General features: G+C 41.1%; 1 protein-coding gene across 1 annotated transcript in view; it reads left to right on the forward strand.

Moving 5' to 3' along the window:
* SPTLC1 (serine palmitoyltransferase, long chain base subunit 1) overlaps positions 1 to 17,640 on the forward strand; it is a 45,714-nt gene that overhangs the window by 2,880 nt on the left and 25,194 nt on the right. The window contains exons 2-6 of the mRNA XM_004684482.2: positions 595 to 702; positions 1,735 to 1,829; positions 7,522 to 7,615; positions 8,276 to 8,348; positions 17,201 to 17,333. Coding sequence (XP_004684539.1) covers positions 595 to 702; positions 1,735 to 1,829; positions 7,522 to 7,615; positions 8,276 to 8,348; positions 17,201 to 17,333 — 503 coding nt within the window. The remainder of the gene's footprint in view (positions 1 to 594; positions 703 to 1,734; positions 1,830 to 7,521; positions 7,616 to 8,275; positions 8,349 to 17,200; positions 17,334 to 17,640) is intronic.

Below are 17,640 nucleotides of genomic sequence, written 5' to 3' on the forward strand. Positions count from 1 at the left end.
GTGGATAGCTTCTTAGTGCTGAGTTTTAACTCATTCTGCTAGGGAGGGCCCTCTTCACCAAATTTTTAAAAAATTAATTTTGTTTCTTAAAGGTGTTTAATGAATTAATTATTTAAAGATTTATTTTTAATTATTTATGCATATAAGAACTGGAGTGTAGGCCGGAAGTGTAGGGGGTGAGAGGATTCATTAGAGACAGTGAAGAATAGAACAAGCAGATCTACTGAAATATACTGCTGAGGGGAGCAGCAGGCTAGACAGGGCCGTTCTGCTGTGCCATGGGGTCAGCTCCCTGTCTGGGATAGAACTTATGCTGCAGTGGCTGGTGATAGCTTGATAGTACTGAGACTTTAATCCCTGCACCACCATGGATGCCCTCATAAAGGTGTTTTAAACTGTAGTATTAAAGATTTTTCAGGTGTAGGAGAAATTTACTATTAGAAATGGAAAACAGGAATAAGTACAAATGAAAGGTTCATAAAAATAAGTTTAAGGAGTAATAGGCTAAAGGTCATAGGAAGTAGTATTGCAGGTAATTACATTTATGTTCATATTTTGAAAATGTTAATTTGTTTTTATTTTGATATCACTCAGGCTCCTGCTTACCATCTTATTTTGGAGGGGATTCTAATACTCTGGATAATCAGACTTCTTTTCTCTAAAACTTACAAATTACAAGAACGATCTGATCTTACAGTCAAGGTAAGAAGTTAAATGTGTTTTTATTTGGTGTGTGATTACAGTTCCTACATCTTTCCAGAAAAAACTTGTAGTGGCTTAACTATACATGCTAAAGTATTTTGTGTGATTTCAGAGGACTGAAATATCAGGTTGGGCAAATATGGTGATGCCAGGATTAAAGTCACTCCCCAGGGGAATGCATATTGCTGACCTCTGTAGACTTTGCTAGAGGTGAAGGAGATGGTGGAAGGAAAGCATGGACAGCTGCTAGATTCAGCATGCCCAGGTATCAGGCAGGATACCTGAGTTGCTTGGGGAAAGCACAGCTGTTTCTGAAGCCTAAGTGAACGTTTTCTCCATGGTCTTCATAAAAGAGATTGAGTTGGAAAGCCTTCCCCCACCCTGACCCCTAATAATATGTTAGTATGTTCCCTTGGTAAGGGACCCAGCTGAGGCTCAGCAAACCCTTAAGAAGATTCGAGGGAAACTGTGCTGCTGACCATGTGTAGTCTCTTAGCATGGGGCACTAAGGTAGAAAAGAAGCTTTTACTTCCACTCATGTTGGGAGCACTTAGTTGGGAGCATTTATATGGATCCGTAGAGTCTTGAGTACCAGGGGCTACTGAGTAAATTTAACATAGTGTGCATGACACCTTCTCTGGGCTTATCTGGGCTGCTGGGTCTCCTGTGCAGTCATTGGTAGAAACAGATACGGAATCTGTTGGTTAACTTAATCAGCCTAATCCTGATGAGTGCTTGAGCATCAGTTGAAAATGCCCTTGGTCTTGCCTTGTCGGCCTGTCAGAAAAAAAATACAGAGAAACATGTAACAATGCTGGTGAGAGCCTGTCATAAGGCAGCAGTTGCTGTGTGTATCATCTCCATATATACAGGCTACATTTTTACAGTCTTCTTTTGTTCTGATTAAGAAAGGATATGAAATTCAAAATGTCAGACACTTTTAACGCATGACGTAACAGGTAAAAGGAGTTGCTGGAGCTCCTGTCCAGCGGCTAGCTCTGTGCAGTACTTTAACCCATTGGTCTCCTGTAGGAAAAGGAAGAATTGATTGAAGAGTGGCAACCAGAACCTCTTGTTCCTCCTGTATCCAAAGACCATCCTGCTCTCAACTACAACATAGTTTCAGGGTAAGATGATTTTCCTTCTTAAAGGACCTGTTTTGGTAAACAGGTAGGTAAACTTGCCAAAATTGGCCAAAAACACAGTAGTTTTTATAGTGTTACATTTTTTTTAAAGATTTATTTATGTCTACAGAACTGGGGTACAGGCCAGAGGTGCAGGGGCAGTAGAGGATTCACCAGAGACAGAGTGGGGAGCAGAACAGGCAGATCAATGAAAAATACACTACTGAGGGGAGAAGTTGCAAGGTCAGGAGAGGTCTGCCAACGCTATGTGAGTCACCTCTAGGGTGGGGATTGAACTCATGCTGCAGTGGCCGTGGTAGCTTCATAGTGTTGTGCTTAACCCATTGTGCTGCCAGGGAGGGCCCTATAGTGTTTTGTTTTGTTTTTTTTTTTTTGAAAGATTTATTTATTTGTACACACAGAACTGGGGTACAGGCCAGAGGCTCAGGGGTGGCGAGAGGCTTCACCAGAGACAGAGTGGGGAGCAGAACAGGCAGATCTACGAAGTACACTGCTGAGGGGAGCAGCGGGCGGGTCAGGAGAGGTCTGCCACGCCATGTGGTCACCTCCGGGGCAGGCGGGGATCGAACTCATGCGGAAGTGGGTTTAGCTTCTCAATGCTGTGCTTTAACCCGCTGTGCCACCAGGGAGGGCATATAGTGTTATTTTTTAATTGAAATAAACATTTAGAAATTTCTGAAGACCAGAAACTAAGAGTGTTTATTTCTATTTAAGGATAATGTGGGAATTTTTTTTTTAAATCTCCATTTTGAGTATTATGGTTGTCCTTTTTTTGTTCTTGAAAACATTTTTTTCAGTCATGACATTACAAGTGGTCAGAAACATTTAGAGTGAAAAACAACACTCCTGTTTCTTCTGAATTGGTTTGTTTCTGATTTTAGACCTGTTACCGGTCACCTTTATATAGTGCACTTACACTGCCATTTCTTGTTTAGTGTATTGATTAACATTGGACAATACCAACTGGCTCTCATATGTGAATTATGAAACTTCAGCACACTTATGCTGTGTGTCTCTCCTTGCTTCCAGTGTCTGACATATTTTTATTTTTAAATCTTCTACTAATTATCTTTGTTTTATTATATATGCTTTTTAAAATTAAGGTATATTTTTAAGCATACAGGTTACAGCACACACATATGCATCCCCCATCCAGAAAAAATAGGCATCTCCAGTTTGCTCTTTATTTAAAATCAACTTTTATTTTATTTATTTATTTTTAAAGATTTATTTACTTATGCATACAGAACTGCGGTACAGGCCAGAGGTGCAGGGGCAGTGAGAGGATTTACTAGACACAGAGTGGGGAGCAGAACAGGCAGATGAAGTACACTGCTGAGGGCAGCAACAGGCGAGATAGGAGAGGTCTGCTGCGCCATGTGGGTCACTTCCGGGGCGGGGATTGAACTCGCACTGAAGTGGCTGCGGAGAGCTTGCAGTGCTGTACTCTAACCTGCTGTGCCACCAGGGAGGGCCCCTATCAACTTTTAAAAGAAATAAATATAAATATAGCCAAAAGAACCTTCTTCGCATTGTTCACTTAGATTTGCCTCTCACACAGGATAGCTACTTGGTGAATGGTTTTCCTTTGCTTAAACTTACGTTTTTATCATGTATGCCTGTTGCCATGAAAATCTTTACTATTTTCTTTAAAATTGTGATACAGAGTATTCTCCTGAGCATATTGTACTTCTGGTCTGATCTGAGAGAGTCTTTGAATCTTTCAGGTCTGTGGGCATCTTTGCTCTTAAAAAGTTTTATTTCCTGAAATTAAACTTACTAATCATTGGTCTTATGATATAGAAATCCTTTGGTATCCTAAAGGTCTAATGAGCCCACTTTCCATATGATAATCAGTTGTCTCAACATTCTTAGATGAATCAGTCCAGAGTGATTGGAAATTTCCCTTATTTTGTATACCAAGTTACTTTATGAAGCATCTGTTTTGACTTTGTTGTTACTCTTGGTGTTTTTGTCTCCCTGTGCCAGAACCTCACTTAGTTCACTACCATTCACTACCACCATTTAATAATAGCCTTTGGCCCAAGTGATTTCCTCACCTCCTTGTTCTTCAGAATCATCTTGACAGTTCTTAAATTTTTATTCTTTACTTGACTTTTGGTTTATTTAGCTGGTCAAATCTTATTCAAAAATGGGCTTAAATTTTTCACTTGAAATGTGTGGAACTTGATTTGGCATCTTGCTAGTACTAAGTCTGACCAACTCTGTATTTGATACATTGCTTAGTACTTAGCACTTTTAAATCCTACAGTAAAGTTTTAACTTTTTTCATAAAGACTTTGCTTATACCCCCCACCCCTACTATTTTACTTTGAAATAATCATAGCTTCACATGCAGTGGTAAGAAATAAAGAGCTTGCACATATCTTTCTTCAATTTCCCCCAAAAGTTAGTCTTGTGGACTGTCATACTGTACCTCAGCCTGTCTCTGAATAGAGATGTCAAGAGCATGTACCTCATCATGTCTCTGAATAGATTTGTTCTCTAGATACCAGAGAGTTCTCATTTATTTCATGAGGAGCATCCTTTTCTTCCTGTTTCTGTGTTACTGCACTGGCTAGACACATCCTGTGCAGTGTTGAATAACTGTGATGACAAGGGCCTCTGTCATGTTGCTGATGTCTTTTAAGAGTCTGTTGAGTTAATAGGCCTTTCTTTTCTCTTCCTAGTTTAATGAGAGCTCTCTTTTGGTTAGTTTTCTGTTTTATTTATTTTAAAAATTTGTTTTATTTATTTATTCATATAAGAACTGGAGTGTAGGCCAGAGGTGTGGGGGTGAGAGGACTCACCAGAGACAGAGTAGGGAGCAGAACAAGTGAGTCTACTGTAATACACTACTGAGTGGAGCAGTGGGTAAGATCGGAGAGCCTGGCTGTGCCATGTGGGTCACCTTCCTGGCTGGTGATCAGGGATCAAACTCATGGTGAAGTGACTGGTGAAAGCTCAGTAGTGCTGGGACTTAACTCATGGGCCACCAGGGGCCCCACCTTGATTAGTTTTCTAAACCCCAGTATTACATTTTATCACATCTTTCTCTGATTCAAATAAAATGGTCATTTAACTTTCCTTCTCTAATTAGTTTGCTAATAGTTTTTTAAACTATTTTTGATTGGAAAGGGTTGTAGTTGTGAAGATGTCTTTTTTTTTTTTTTTTAAAGATTTATTTATTTGTGTATACAGAACTAGGGTACAGGCCAGAGGCTTAGGGGCAGCGAGAGGCTTCACCAGAGACAGAGCGGGGAACAGAACAGGCAGTACACTGCTGAGGGGAGCAGCGGGCGGGTCAGGAGCGGTCTGCCTCACCATGTGGTCACCTCCGGGGCAGGCAGGGATTGAACTCATGCGGAAGCGGCTTTAGCTTCTCAGTGCAGTGCTTTAACCCGCTGCGCCACCAGGGAGGGCCCTTTTTTTTTTTTTAAAGATTGATTTATTCAGACAGAACTGGGATACAGACCAGAGGTGCAGGGGTGGTGAGAGGACTCACCAGAGACAAAGTGGGGAGCAGAATATATAGATCAACAAAGTACACTGCTGAGGGGAGCAGTGGGCAAGACAGGAGAGTTCTGCTGCGCCATGGGTCACCTCCTGGGACTGGGATTGAACTTGCACCAAACAGCTGCAGCAAACTTCATAATGCTGTGCTTTAACCCATTGCACCACCAGGGAGGGCCCAGAGAGGTCTCTCTTGATTGATTTTATTTGCTTCTATGAGGGACCCCAAGGGTCTGATGTTCCAGAATTCTTGTGTCAGGTGCCCAATATGATTTATTAACCTGAGTCTACACAGAGCACAGTATGAACCTTCCATTTCTCACTGGAATCTTCCTTCTTGCTCCATGTGCTGAACAAAACAAGATCCCTCCTTCCCCATGTCATGTGCCTCTGGCTAGCATGTTGACTGGGGTCATGGGCTTTGGGTATTATTATTCTGATAGTTTGATTTATGTGTTCCTGTTTTTGTAGAATGGCCTTGATTTTCACAGCAGCAACTCCTAGTACAAGCTTGGCTGTGTAGGTATTTTTGTTCTTTAACCTTTTTGTGAACTGCCAGTACCCTCATGTCAGAGAGGCATGGACTCTCTTGCTGAAGTCCCAAGAAATAGAAACTAAATGACACAGTGGATTCAGGGTAACAGTGGGTAAAAAGAAAAGGTGAGTGATGATGGGTTTGAAAGAGAATCCCTTGTACATATAGCCAGAAGGAAGAAAATAGTTATTTTCTTTTTTAAAGATTGATTTATGTATGCATACAAGAACTGGGTACAGGCCAGAGATGTAGGGGGTGAGGACAGAGACACCAGAGACAGAGTGGGGAGCAGAGCAGGCAGATTGACTGAAATACAGTGCTGAGGGGAGCAGTGTGTAAGACAGGAGAGGTCTGCACCATGTGGGCCACCTTCCTGGCCAGAGATTGAACTTGTATTGCAGTGGTTGTGGACAGCTTCATAATGCTGAGACTTAACTCCTTGGGCCATGTGGGAAGCCCTATTTGTTATTTTCAGTAACATTGCATTATAACTTTATGTAAAGTTTTAGGTGTATGTAGTTATACATCAATGCCCTATGTACTACATAATTTAGAGAGCACTTTTGGGCCAGGCATAGGTAATGACAGTCACCTAAAAGGTGGGTTTTTTCTCTTTCTTGTAGATGAAAGAATGCAAATTTATCTACAACTACTGTTTTCTTGATTTTTTTTTTTTAAATGAGTTAATCTGCTTTTATGGTCTTTCTTTTTCTTTCCTTGTTTCTCAGCATCTTTTTTTTAATTTTTCTCAATAGAATACCAGTTGTGTTAAAACATACCAGTGAAAGTGGTTTTCTTAAATTTCCTAACTGCAGTATATTTTTTGCTGCCCAGTACATAGACCACTGCCTGTATGCCACTGAAACATGTTCTGTGCCATGGTCCTTCTCCTTCCCCTAGGTGATGCCCTCTGGTATTTTCTATTTCATTCTATTCTTATATTTTCCTTTAGTTAAAGTGGCCTTTGTGGCTTACTGAACTGTTTCATTCACGTCCCATGGTGTGATTCTCTGGTTTTGAAGTGTAACCTATAGCTAGAGGGTTTGCCAGCAAAGGAAGGCCCATCTCTTGTCCACACCAAATTTAGTCCAGGGTCCTGTGCAGCTGCCAACCTAGTTCTTCCCCGTCTCCAAGAGGCCAGGAGGTTGTGCCTCTTAAATAGCTTTCCATTTATTTAACTTTAGAAATTGGGAACATATCCCACTTGTTAGTACCTTCCTATAAATAAGATCTATTTGTAAACTGCTTAACTGTACAGGATCATAATTTATTCTGCCTTTGATCCTAATCTTTTTATTATTTCCTCCCTCTTTGTCTCAATTTTTTTTTCCCTGAGGCACTGAGGCACTTTACTTAGCTACTTAGTTCTTAAGGGAGTTTAAAACCAAAGTAAATACTTTTCCCCATCTGGGAATCTTAGCTTTTTTTTTCCCTTTAGGAAACTCATTAAGGTTAGAAGTAATGACTATCTGGTTTTTTTTTTTTTTTTTAATATATCATTATTTACATTTACTTTTTAAAAGTAAGAACGAAGAGACTGCTATGCAGCTAGTTAGAATACAACTAGGGTAACATTCTTGCGCATGTGTCCTGTACAGTGATGCTTTTCTTGCCCCTCTTCCCTAGCCCTCCAAGCCACAACATTGTGGTGAATGGACAAGAATGTATAAACTTTGCCTCCTTTAATTTTCTTGGATTGTTGGATAACCCTCGGGTTAAGGTAAGTATTATATATGTTAAAGTCGGCAGACAGCGTGGCTGATTTATGACACTGAACATGAACACAAATGTAGAATGTCAGAAAGAGCTATAGAAGGTATTTACTTTTTTATGACAGAGTTGAAAACCTGGCTTTCAATGAACCAGACCTGGGCAGTAGTCAGACATATTGAGGAAATCCCATCGGGATTGTGGGCTGGACACATTGTTGAGGATAGATTTATGGCATTAAACGCAACAGAATATAAAGGCATTGAGGCACCCAGGTTTTGAGCATTGAGCTCTTAAAATTTTCCCATATTTTAAGGCTTTTATCTGAGTCTTTGTGCCTGCTTTCCTGTATATCCTGTGAGACTGTCCTGGTACCGGCAGCCTGCCCGTGTCTCTGCAGGCGTCTCTCTTAATAGACCTTTCCCTTGGAAAAGCAGCCGCAGTCACAGCAGCTCTCTGTCCATCTGTGTCTTTGCAGGTGCCTCTTTTTTTCCTTTCTCCTTTTCCTCAAAACCTGTTCTAAATGTAAAAATAAAATTGGCATAGTACTAAGACAGGAGGGCAAGTAGAGGGAGGGAGGGGAGAAAGAGCTGTGGGTTAAAAAATAGGGAATGGTCAGCTTCAAACTCTTTAAGAAAAATTATTATCTTCTGTTTGTACTTCCACAAAGGCAGCAGCTTTGGCATCTCTAAAGAAGTACGGTGTGGGGACGTGTGGACCTAGAGGATTTTATGGCACATTTGGTACGTTTCATTTTCTTTACAGACTGCTACTTTGAAAAATTAAGATTTAGTTTTATTTTAGAGCTCCTTGAACAAGATACCTGTGATTCGTGGTGGTATTATGCTGTGTGCTACTTATTACCTCACTTTGTTTTTCTTTTTTTTTTTTTTCCTCTCATTTCCTAATTTAACAAGCCATCTACTTTTCAGTATTAGTTTCCTAACATCATCGGTTTTGTAGAAAGCAGATTCATGCCCTGGAAATGGTGGTAGGTCTTTAAGTGATAACCTGAGATGTACCAGTAGCTTCCTGTTATCTTCATTGTCATTGTGAGGTCATGAGATGATATGAACATACTCAGTTTCTAAATCTCTGAAGTGACCTGTGTGTTCCTTAAAGTACCAATTTACGAAACAGGGTTTTTGAAATAGCATGAGAAATTATGCTATGCTTTATTTTAAACAGTATATTTTGCTTCATTTTGATTCTCTGCACCAATAGGTTTGTAAACCAATAGGAAATGGGTTCTTCCTAAAAGAAAGTGTTCCCACTTGAGAATATATTCTTCTACTGATGTGCAGTAAAGAGTCTCAGGGAAATAACCTCTAGTGGTAAAAGAGGGTGAATCCTAGTCTGGAAAGACTCTTTTGCTGTTTCTATATCCTTTGACACAAAGGTTCCTTTGACAAGCTGTCTCAGCTGCTTGTATCCTTCCCTTGTTTTGATCTCCAAATTTACTCTCCCTTTGTTGAAGTAACATTATTCTTTGTGACACTGTTTCTTCACGTCTTTTAGAAAGTTGAATTTATTGATTAATCAAGGAAGTCATCTTTAATCAAAGCTGCCTTATCTACTTTCTGCTTGGTTGAAGAGCCTGGGACACTAGTGAAATTTCTGAAGAATGAGTCTGAAGGCAATCTGGTTGGGTGCAAAAGCTAAAGGTGCCTGCCTGGGGGTGCTCAGGTGTTCCGGAAAGGCTCATCTCTTAATGGGGCCTGTTACCTTTCGCTGGGTCTCTTTATCTCACTTTCTAAAACATCACATTTGGAACCATCTAGGAGAGATGTATTAGTCTCAAGTTGAATGTCACCTGTGGAGAAGAGTTGTAAGAACCTCAGGTGCACTGTCTCAGGAAGGGGACTCATAATTGCTGTTGCGTATACACCATGAGACAGTGGAGTGAGGGCCTAGTTTATTTCTCTAGCGCATGAGAGTAACAAGGTGCAGGATTTGGCTGTGGGAGACTGCTCTCTGTAGTTGTGTAGGAATCGAATCTTCCCTAGTTCCTTGCTGTAATACCAAGGGCGCCGTCTTTGTGTGGCTGAAGATGATAGGTATGGGGGTACAGGAGTCCCTAAAAGGCATGTGGGTTGAGTTGATGTCCTTCTGCCTACATCACATTGGTGAGGACAAGCCCTGGCCATACTTTGATGCAAACAAAGGAGACTGGAGTGGCTGAGAATAGACTGGGGTGCTAGAGACCACATAGCTCTTTCTGTACAAGGATTATTGATTTGCTTATGTGCGGATGACCTGGGACAGGCTTAGTAATACTGTGATTAGTGTGTGATTGCAAACACAATGAACTCCTCACCTCAGAGTCATGGAAAACAGCTCTAGCTTTTTGTGGGTTTTGTTATGTATTTTTTGCATCTGAAAATTACAAAATTGTCATTAAGTAATTGCTCAAGTGGCTATATTACCTGAATAAACATTCTGGCTTACAGAATGTAAAATGTGACACGTGGGAAAGTAGAGTGGAAGTTTTTGCTGTCTTTTCATTTCCATCTCTTGGTCTTTGTGTTTTTTTCACCATAACAGGTAAGATGTTTTATTAAAGGGAGTAACTTTCTTTATTCCATAGCTAGTTTTCCTGGTTAAATTATTTGTATCGGGAGTAGATGACAGGATTAGTGTATGAGAATTCTTAGTGTATGAGAATTCTGTAGCAGGAAAGGATCTTAAAAATCTTGTATTCTAGCATCCCAGCTGTTCAGCTGAGAGAGCAAGCACAGAGAGGTTGAGCGACTTTCCTACAGTTACAGTTTGGTAATTTCTGCCTTAAAACTAGAAACCAGGTACTCCTATTCCTGGTTTTACTGTCAAGATCAAAGACTTAAAAAAGCTCAGATCAGGGTCTCCCTCTTCACTCTGGCCTATTGTAAACAAGGTTTGTTTGCTTGGTTTTTATTGGTGGGGGAAGATTTCCTTGTAAGTTTGAGAAAACAAGGAAAGGCATTTTTTATGAGGTTGCCTGTTATCTGATCAGCAATGTTTTCTTTCTATGATCTACTTGCTGGGGTAAATAAACTGATTTCTTAAAAGCCTTCTTTCTAGTGGAGTTGATTTGCATGTGTGACCTTGGCCCCTGCTTGGGAGTTAAGCTGAGCAGACAGATGAGAGATTTATTGCTAAATCAAGTTGTGGGGGGAAAAAAGAAAAACTGTTTCAGATTTCTAAACCAGTTTTCCGAGAGTTGTGGAAATGTATTGTTAAATAGGGCAATTACCTGAAGTGCATATCATGTGCTATGTCCTTCCAGACACCACGTCTTTAGATTAATGGCTTTTTTTTTTTTGAAGATGTATTTATTTATGCATACAGGCCAGAGGTGCAGGGGCAGTGAGAGGATTCACCAGAGACAGTGTGGGGAGCAGAACAGGCAGATTGATGAAGTACACTGCTGAGGGGAGCAGCAGGCGGGTCAGGAGAGGTCTGCCGTGCCGTGCCATGTGGATCACCTTCGGGGCAGCCGGGGGATCAAACTCATGCTGGAGTGACTTTGGCTTCATAGTGCTGTGCTTTACCCAGCTGCACCACCAGGGAGGGCCCTAAATTAATGGCTTTTAATTAATTCAGTTCATGATATAAACTTCAACAATTTTAACAATAGAGAATGAAAAGTCTTTTCCCTACAGACACCCCGATCCCCTATTCCTGTTACTCCTAAAGACCGCTATCAGTAGTTTCTTATTAATTCTTCTGAGACTTTTTTTTAAAGACATGCCAACTACTGTTGTGTATATATTCCCCCCTCCATTTTGACAAAAATGATAGCATACTGTACACATGTTATGTTCTTGGAGTTGGAGCAAATGTTTTGAATTTAAATTGGGTTTGATCTTTAAGATTCTGGATGAACCACCAGAGAGATTATATTGAACAGATAAGTTGCGTATCAACCCTTCTGTAAACAGCTTTAAGGGTCATTGGTACATCTTTGACTTGACTATAGTTGAAGACTATGGCATCTGGATGGAGGTTGTGGGTTAACTTGCATGTGATCGTTTTGTAACAAGATACCAAACCTACAGTGTAATGTTTTTTGATATTTTTCTTATCCTAGAAGTAATTCCTTAAATTACTGTTGTTACATTAATTTACCTTGAAATTTCAGTGTTTGATAAGAAAAGAGAAGCTACTCAGGGTCAACTAAGGCTATATTTTAAATTTCTAAAGTACTCTTATAATCAATTTTTTCTGGACACTTAGAGTGCATTCGCCTTTAACTCTGAACTGTAAAGCAGATAGGAGGACCTTTCCTCTTGCTTGAAGTCACTTGTATATGTGTGTGAATTGTTTGCTTTAAGGACTGGGATCTCTTTCCCTGAGCCCTCAGAAAGGTGCTTTCAAATTTGTCTCTCTTTTTTTTTCTTTCTTCTGGAAGTATCTCATTTAAGCATCTGTGTTTAAAGAGAGAAATACTCCTTCTAGCTCTTTACTCAGTTTTTCAGGTAATGAATATAGTATGCTTGCTGTAAAAGCAAATTTCCTTTTTAGATCATTCTCTTCATTATCTCATGGTAGTATATTAGATGAATAATGTAGCAAAAGCAAATTTTGAGTTATGCTTCATTCCATCTCCCGAGCTAAATGTCTCTTACTTTTTAAAGTCTGGGCAGGTAGAACTGAACAATTTGTGTTAATAGTCTCAAAAGGACTGTGATCCAAAGTTTTCCTTCTTGTATTGTTTAACATGAGTGATCTTCACCATGCCAGCCTTCCTTTCCTCTCAGTCTGGTTAAGACTTTCTATTGTTGAGTTTCTTAGTTATTATGCATTGATTTTAATCCATTCAGGTTTTGTTTACCTGTGGCTGAGCATATCATGTTTATTGCATACTTGGCTGTTTAAACTAGAGGAGAAAACAATTCATGACAAGGTTTCATGGTGAGAGAGAGAGTGGCATTTAATTGTGTTCTAGAGCCAATAGTAAACAGTTATTCACTTGTTTATTTTTACAAATATTTTCTTTCTTTGTTTTAGAGCAGTCAACTGAACCATGACTGCATTCCTACTTAGAGTAGGAAGAGAAATTGATCATAAAGTTCCTAGATCTGCCACTTCCTCCCACCCGTCATGGATTCCAGTTTTCATGGGTGTGGGAAGGGAGCTGCCCTTCTTGACACAGCTTAAAACATTTTGGTAAGGAGCATATAAGATGCTAAATGTGAAACATTTTGAAAAACACAGCTTTCAGCTTTTATTTATGTCCTAATGCGAAACCCTGTTTAAGTCTGAAGGGAAATAAATATATATGGCCTTCCTTGCCAGACACTGTTGTGTCAGAGGAGCATTAACTTGTGTAGGCCTCCTACCAATTTTTGAGACAGGTGCAACTGTTACCTTTTTCATAGAAGGACCTGAGAGACACAGAATAGTTTCAGGCCTGTCCAGAGATACCTCTGGTAGCGAGGCAACCGAGGGCTGAGCACTGTGGTGCACTGTGGCCAGGCCCTGTGCTGGTGCTGGGCGGGCCTGCACTGGCCCTACCTCCTGTCTTAGTTCTGGTGAGGGAGTAAGTACCAGACAGGAGAGCAAACAGTGAAAGGACTTTCTGCCTCCTGCCTGTGTGGTTTCTCCCCCCCCCCCCGACCCCCCCATTTGTTCCTACTGTGAATCAGAGGAGGTCCTGGGTTACTTTTAACCCATACAAATCCATGACCCCAGTCGGTGAAAAGGATCATACACAGAAGATGCAGATGTCAAAAGTCAGGACATGCCCTGGCAGTTTTCCTGTTGACTAGCTTCCCTCCCTTGATCTGAGAGTTTCTTCACTGCGTAGAGTATCTATCTTACATCAAGAGAAGTTGCACAGTGATCCTTAATTACCTGTCACAAAACCAGCTTTGCAAGCCTAACACTAGCCAAAACCCAGTGTGTACCTGTAAGAAGAAAAGTTCAGTCCTTTTTAAACTTTTGGAACTTGGAAAGAACCAATTAGTCACTAATTCATTGCACAGAGGTTCTTTTTTACCACATTCGTGAATCAGTATAAAAATGGTTATGAGGGCCCTCCCTGGTGGCGCAGCGGGTTAAAGCACTGCACTGAGAATCTAAAGCCACTTCCGCATGAGTTCGATTCCCGCCTGCCCCGGAGGTGACCACATGGCGGCAGACCTCTCCTAACCCGCCCTCTGCTCCCCTCAGCAGTGTACTTTGTCGTTCTGCCTGTTCTGCTCCCCACTCTGTCTCTGGTGAATCCTCTTACCCTCCGCATCTCTGGCCTGTACCCCAGTTCTGTATGTACAAATAAATCTTTAAAAAAAAAGATGGTTATGAGTGTCTATAATAATAAGTCTCCTCCCATAACACTTTTCAACATCTAGGAAAAACTAACTTACTCTAGCAAACTGAGGCCCCTGAAACAAAGAAGATTGTTTTCTCATCTCATCACCAGTCAGTGAGGAGTCACTTGGAGCTAAGTCTATAGGATGATTTACAGTCCCTTTCTCAGTTGGCAAAAGTTGTATCCATAGCAGGTTTTTCTTTTTAACATAGAGATACTGACTGAAAGCAGTTCACCAGTGGCCTAGGTTGTCAGTGTGCTGGCTGATTTGGTGGTGGTTTGCCCAGTTTAGAGGCACTGTTACAGGGGAATTACCTGTAACTCCTACAGAGGACCTGCCCTCACACCTGACCACCTGATGGGAAGTGAGGGGCAGCAGCATGATGAGGGTTGTGGGAGAGCACTCCAGAACACTGAGGAGGAGGACAGGGAGGCGCACCCTTGCTCAGCTGCTTGGGAGGCTGGGTCCTCTTTGTTGCCAGGCTTTGCTGAAGCTTTACACTGGCAGCATCTCTCTTGCAAGAGTGAGCACACAGGTACAGGGCCAAGTGGTGCTGCAGGACTCGCCTTGTGGCAATGTAGATGTGACGCTTGGACTGCTAAACTCCCCTTTAGGTACCCATTTTGATGAACTGGATCTATTCTTAAATAACCCTTGTTTTTGTAAAATTTTTCATTTTAAAATGAAAATAAAATGGCTAACCAATTGGTGACAGAAATCAAGTAGTCCATATGTGTTTTCTATGATACTGGACTGTTGGTATGAGTTTTGACTTACAAATAGGAAAAGGCATGCTTAGTATTTTATCACTACTTAAGTGAAAGGTTTAAATATTTCATTTTGACAGTTCTATAATATCTTTAAGAAATCTGTATTTAAAGTGGGCTTCAGTTTACTTTTTCTCATCTCATCACCAATCAGTGAGGAGTCACTTGGAGCTAAGTCTGTAGGACTTAGCTGGATATTGCTACTCAGTGCCCTGATTCCTGTTTCTGCGAGCACATCAAATTGGAGTTTCACTTAGATGAGGGGGATCTTCCCCTGTCTCCCCCAGGAGTCACCCTCTTCCATCTTGGGTTTAAGATAAAAAACTATTCTCTGCTTTTGAGTGCTATGCATTTAGGGTAAAGGAGGGACTCAAGAGCTTCAGACCAGCAGACCAGAGACTCAGCTTAGCCTCTCTTTGGGCTTTCTAGTGACTGCTGCCACAAGCCTGTCAGACCTGTGTCTCTTTGTCTAATGACAGAAAGCTTATTTTTCTTCCTGGTGCCGTATTTATCAGAGTATCTGTCTGTGTGTAATATTTACTGAATGTTTGATTAACAAATGACTGCACTGGGAAAATTGTTGGACCACCCTCAACTAACTGCTTCTTTTAAAATATAGTTATTTGTGAAGTTATAGCTTTTATAACTTTTTAAAAAGATTTATCTTTATTTACTTGTGGATACAAGGACTTGGGTTATAGGCCAAAGGTGCGGAGAATGAGAGGAGTGGGGAGACAGAGTGGGGAGCAGAACAGGCAGATCTACTGAAATACACTGCTGAGGGGAGGAGCGGGCAAGACGGGAGAGATCTGCTGTGCCATGAAGGTCAGCTCTCTTTCTGAGGGTTGAACTCTTGCCTCAGTGATGGTGATAGCTTAATAGTGTTATTTTAATCTCTGTACCACCAGGAAGACCCAACTTTTATAATTTTTAATTTCGCCTTTTGCTAATTAGATAACATCACAATAAGATTAGTCTGTGCCTCTAATAAATCAGTGAGTCAGAGTTAACACTTTTTAGATCCTCAGTTCAGATGTTCCAAGAATTTGTTACTTTATTTCGTCTACCAACCTCCTTGGAAGGTGATAGAAGTCTTACCCTTAACAATTAAAATATGTCACTGTGTCTCTGTGACTTAACATAGAAATATTTAGTCTACTCACATTCAATTCTGTACCTACATGGGTTAAGTGGTCTCTTGTGTATCTCAATCTTTTAGTTCTCCTCCCTCACCTCCTTCTCCCAGGGGTCTCCTAGGCTGAGGGGCTTGCCTGTCCCTGGGACAGGGAAGTAAGGCAGTGCAGGGCCTGTCTTCCCTGGCATCTAGAGGGAGGTGCTGGCTGCTCCTGAAATGAAGCCTGTTGCTGAAGCCAGCCAAAGCTGGTGGTCATGGAGCCGTCCCCCTTGGTGGGTCCTGCCACTTGGCACACACCACCCCGCCCTGGACTTGGGCTTGCCTGGACTTCAGCATTCCCCTCAGTGGACATTCCGCAGCTTCCCTTTCAGGGCCTCAAATCTGACTATACTGCCTTTGATTTCCTACTTCCCAGAAAGCTCTAAGGCATGGACATCCTAGCTGCATCCTTCCTGTAGCTGCTTGATTTGCTTTGGACAAGGTATCTGAGAATGCTGTCATCCAGTTCTCCAGCTAGTCTCGGAATAATTAAAAGAGAAAAATCGCTTTTTCCCTTGGGTAGTTCTTCACTTTAAGACTATTTGGAAGCTTTCCAGTTCACAGCCAGTTAGCGGGCTGTTCTAGAAATCACTGGTCCCTCCTTCCCAGGAACTAAAGCCTTAGAACTTAACCTGGAGAGGTCAGTGACTAATTAGCAATGATGTAAGAGGGAAAAAATCAGCTTGAACAGTTACAATTTATCCTCATTATTATATCAGTATTCTTAAGCTGCTTCTGTAAAAGGGCCACATTTCTCTTTGTGCTGTAAATTTGATTCCCCAATACATTGAAAGATTCAAACAAAACTCAGTCCTGCACAGAAAAGGCAGGTGCCACAAGCAAGTGCCGACACAGACTGGAGGTGTGACCGCCTCTGTTCAAAGTCTTCACTCAAAGTATGTGAGGTTCTGCTTAAGTTGATTGCTTTCCTTTTTCTTTCTTTCCTTTTAAAAAGAATTTTCTTAGTGCCTTTTTGGTCCTTTTGGTCCCTTCTGCTAAAATGTGAAAAGCCATTAATAAAATCGGTAAATCCTCAGCCTTGTTGGTTGAGGGAAGTTAAAGCAGACAAAGTCACTGGACCTTGAACTCTGGTGATTGTGACGAAAACAAAACCCAGAGCTGGAGTTACCCCTGTAGGCTTGTATAGACAGTTGTGTAACCGATTCAGTTCACAGGCTTTGGAAATAGGTTGGGCCCAAAATTATCTTAATAGAGCTTACGTAATTTGTAAAACATTTGCCTTTTGGCCAAAGCGGAAAGTATGAATAACCAAACTGCTTGTTTTACTTTCTTTCTTTATTCTTTAATGAAGAATGAATCGTAAGACAGTATAACCATTTAACTTTTTATTACTGAAATAGATGTCCACTTGGATTTGGAAGACCGCCTGGCAAAATTTATGAAGACAGAAGAAGCAATTATATACTCATATGGATTTGCCACTATAGCCAGTGCTATTCCTGCCTACTCTAAGAGAGGAGACATTGTGTTTGTGTAAGTGACCTTGCCCTATAACTCTAAGCAAAATTTCTTTGGAAATACTGTTGACCACCCTCCTACACCTCCTAGAGAATGCCTTAGTTAGAAGTTACCGTCCTAAAATGATTTTATTTATTTGTTTTCCGAAGAACATGTAAGTTACTCAAGCCAAGTATTTCGACAGAATCTGAGACCTCCTGTAAAATAATGTGTGGAGGTGTCGGCACTTGGTTATCAGCCATTGTGATTGTACTTGCTGATGTTGAGAATGCCAAGCTTAGCCATCCACCTCCATCAGCAGCTCTGTGACAGTCTGGTATCC

Source organism: Condylura cristata, unplaced genomic scaffold, assembly GCF_000260355.1.
Source record: "Condylura cristata isolate star-nosed mole 26May11 unplaced genomic scaffold, ConCri1.0 scaffold00017, whole genome shotgun sequence".
NCBI classification, from domain to species: Eukaryota; Metazoa; Chordata; class Mammalia; order Eulipotyphla; family Talpidae; genus Condylura; species Condylura cristata.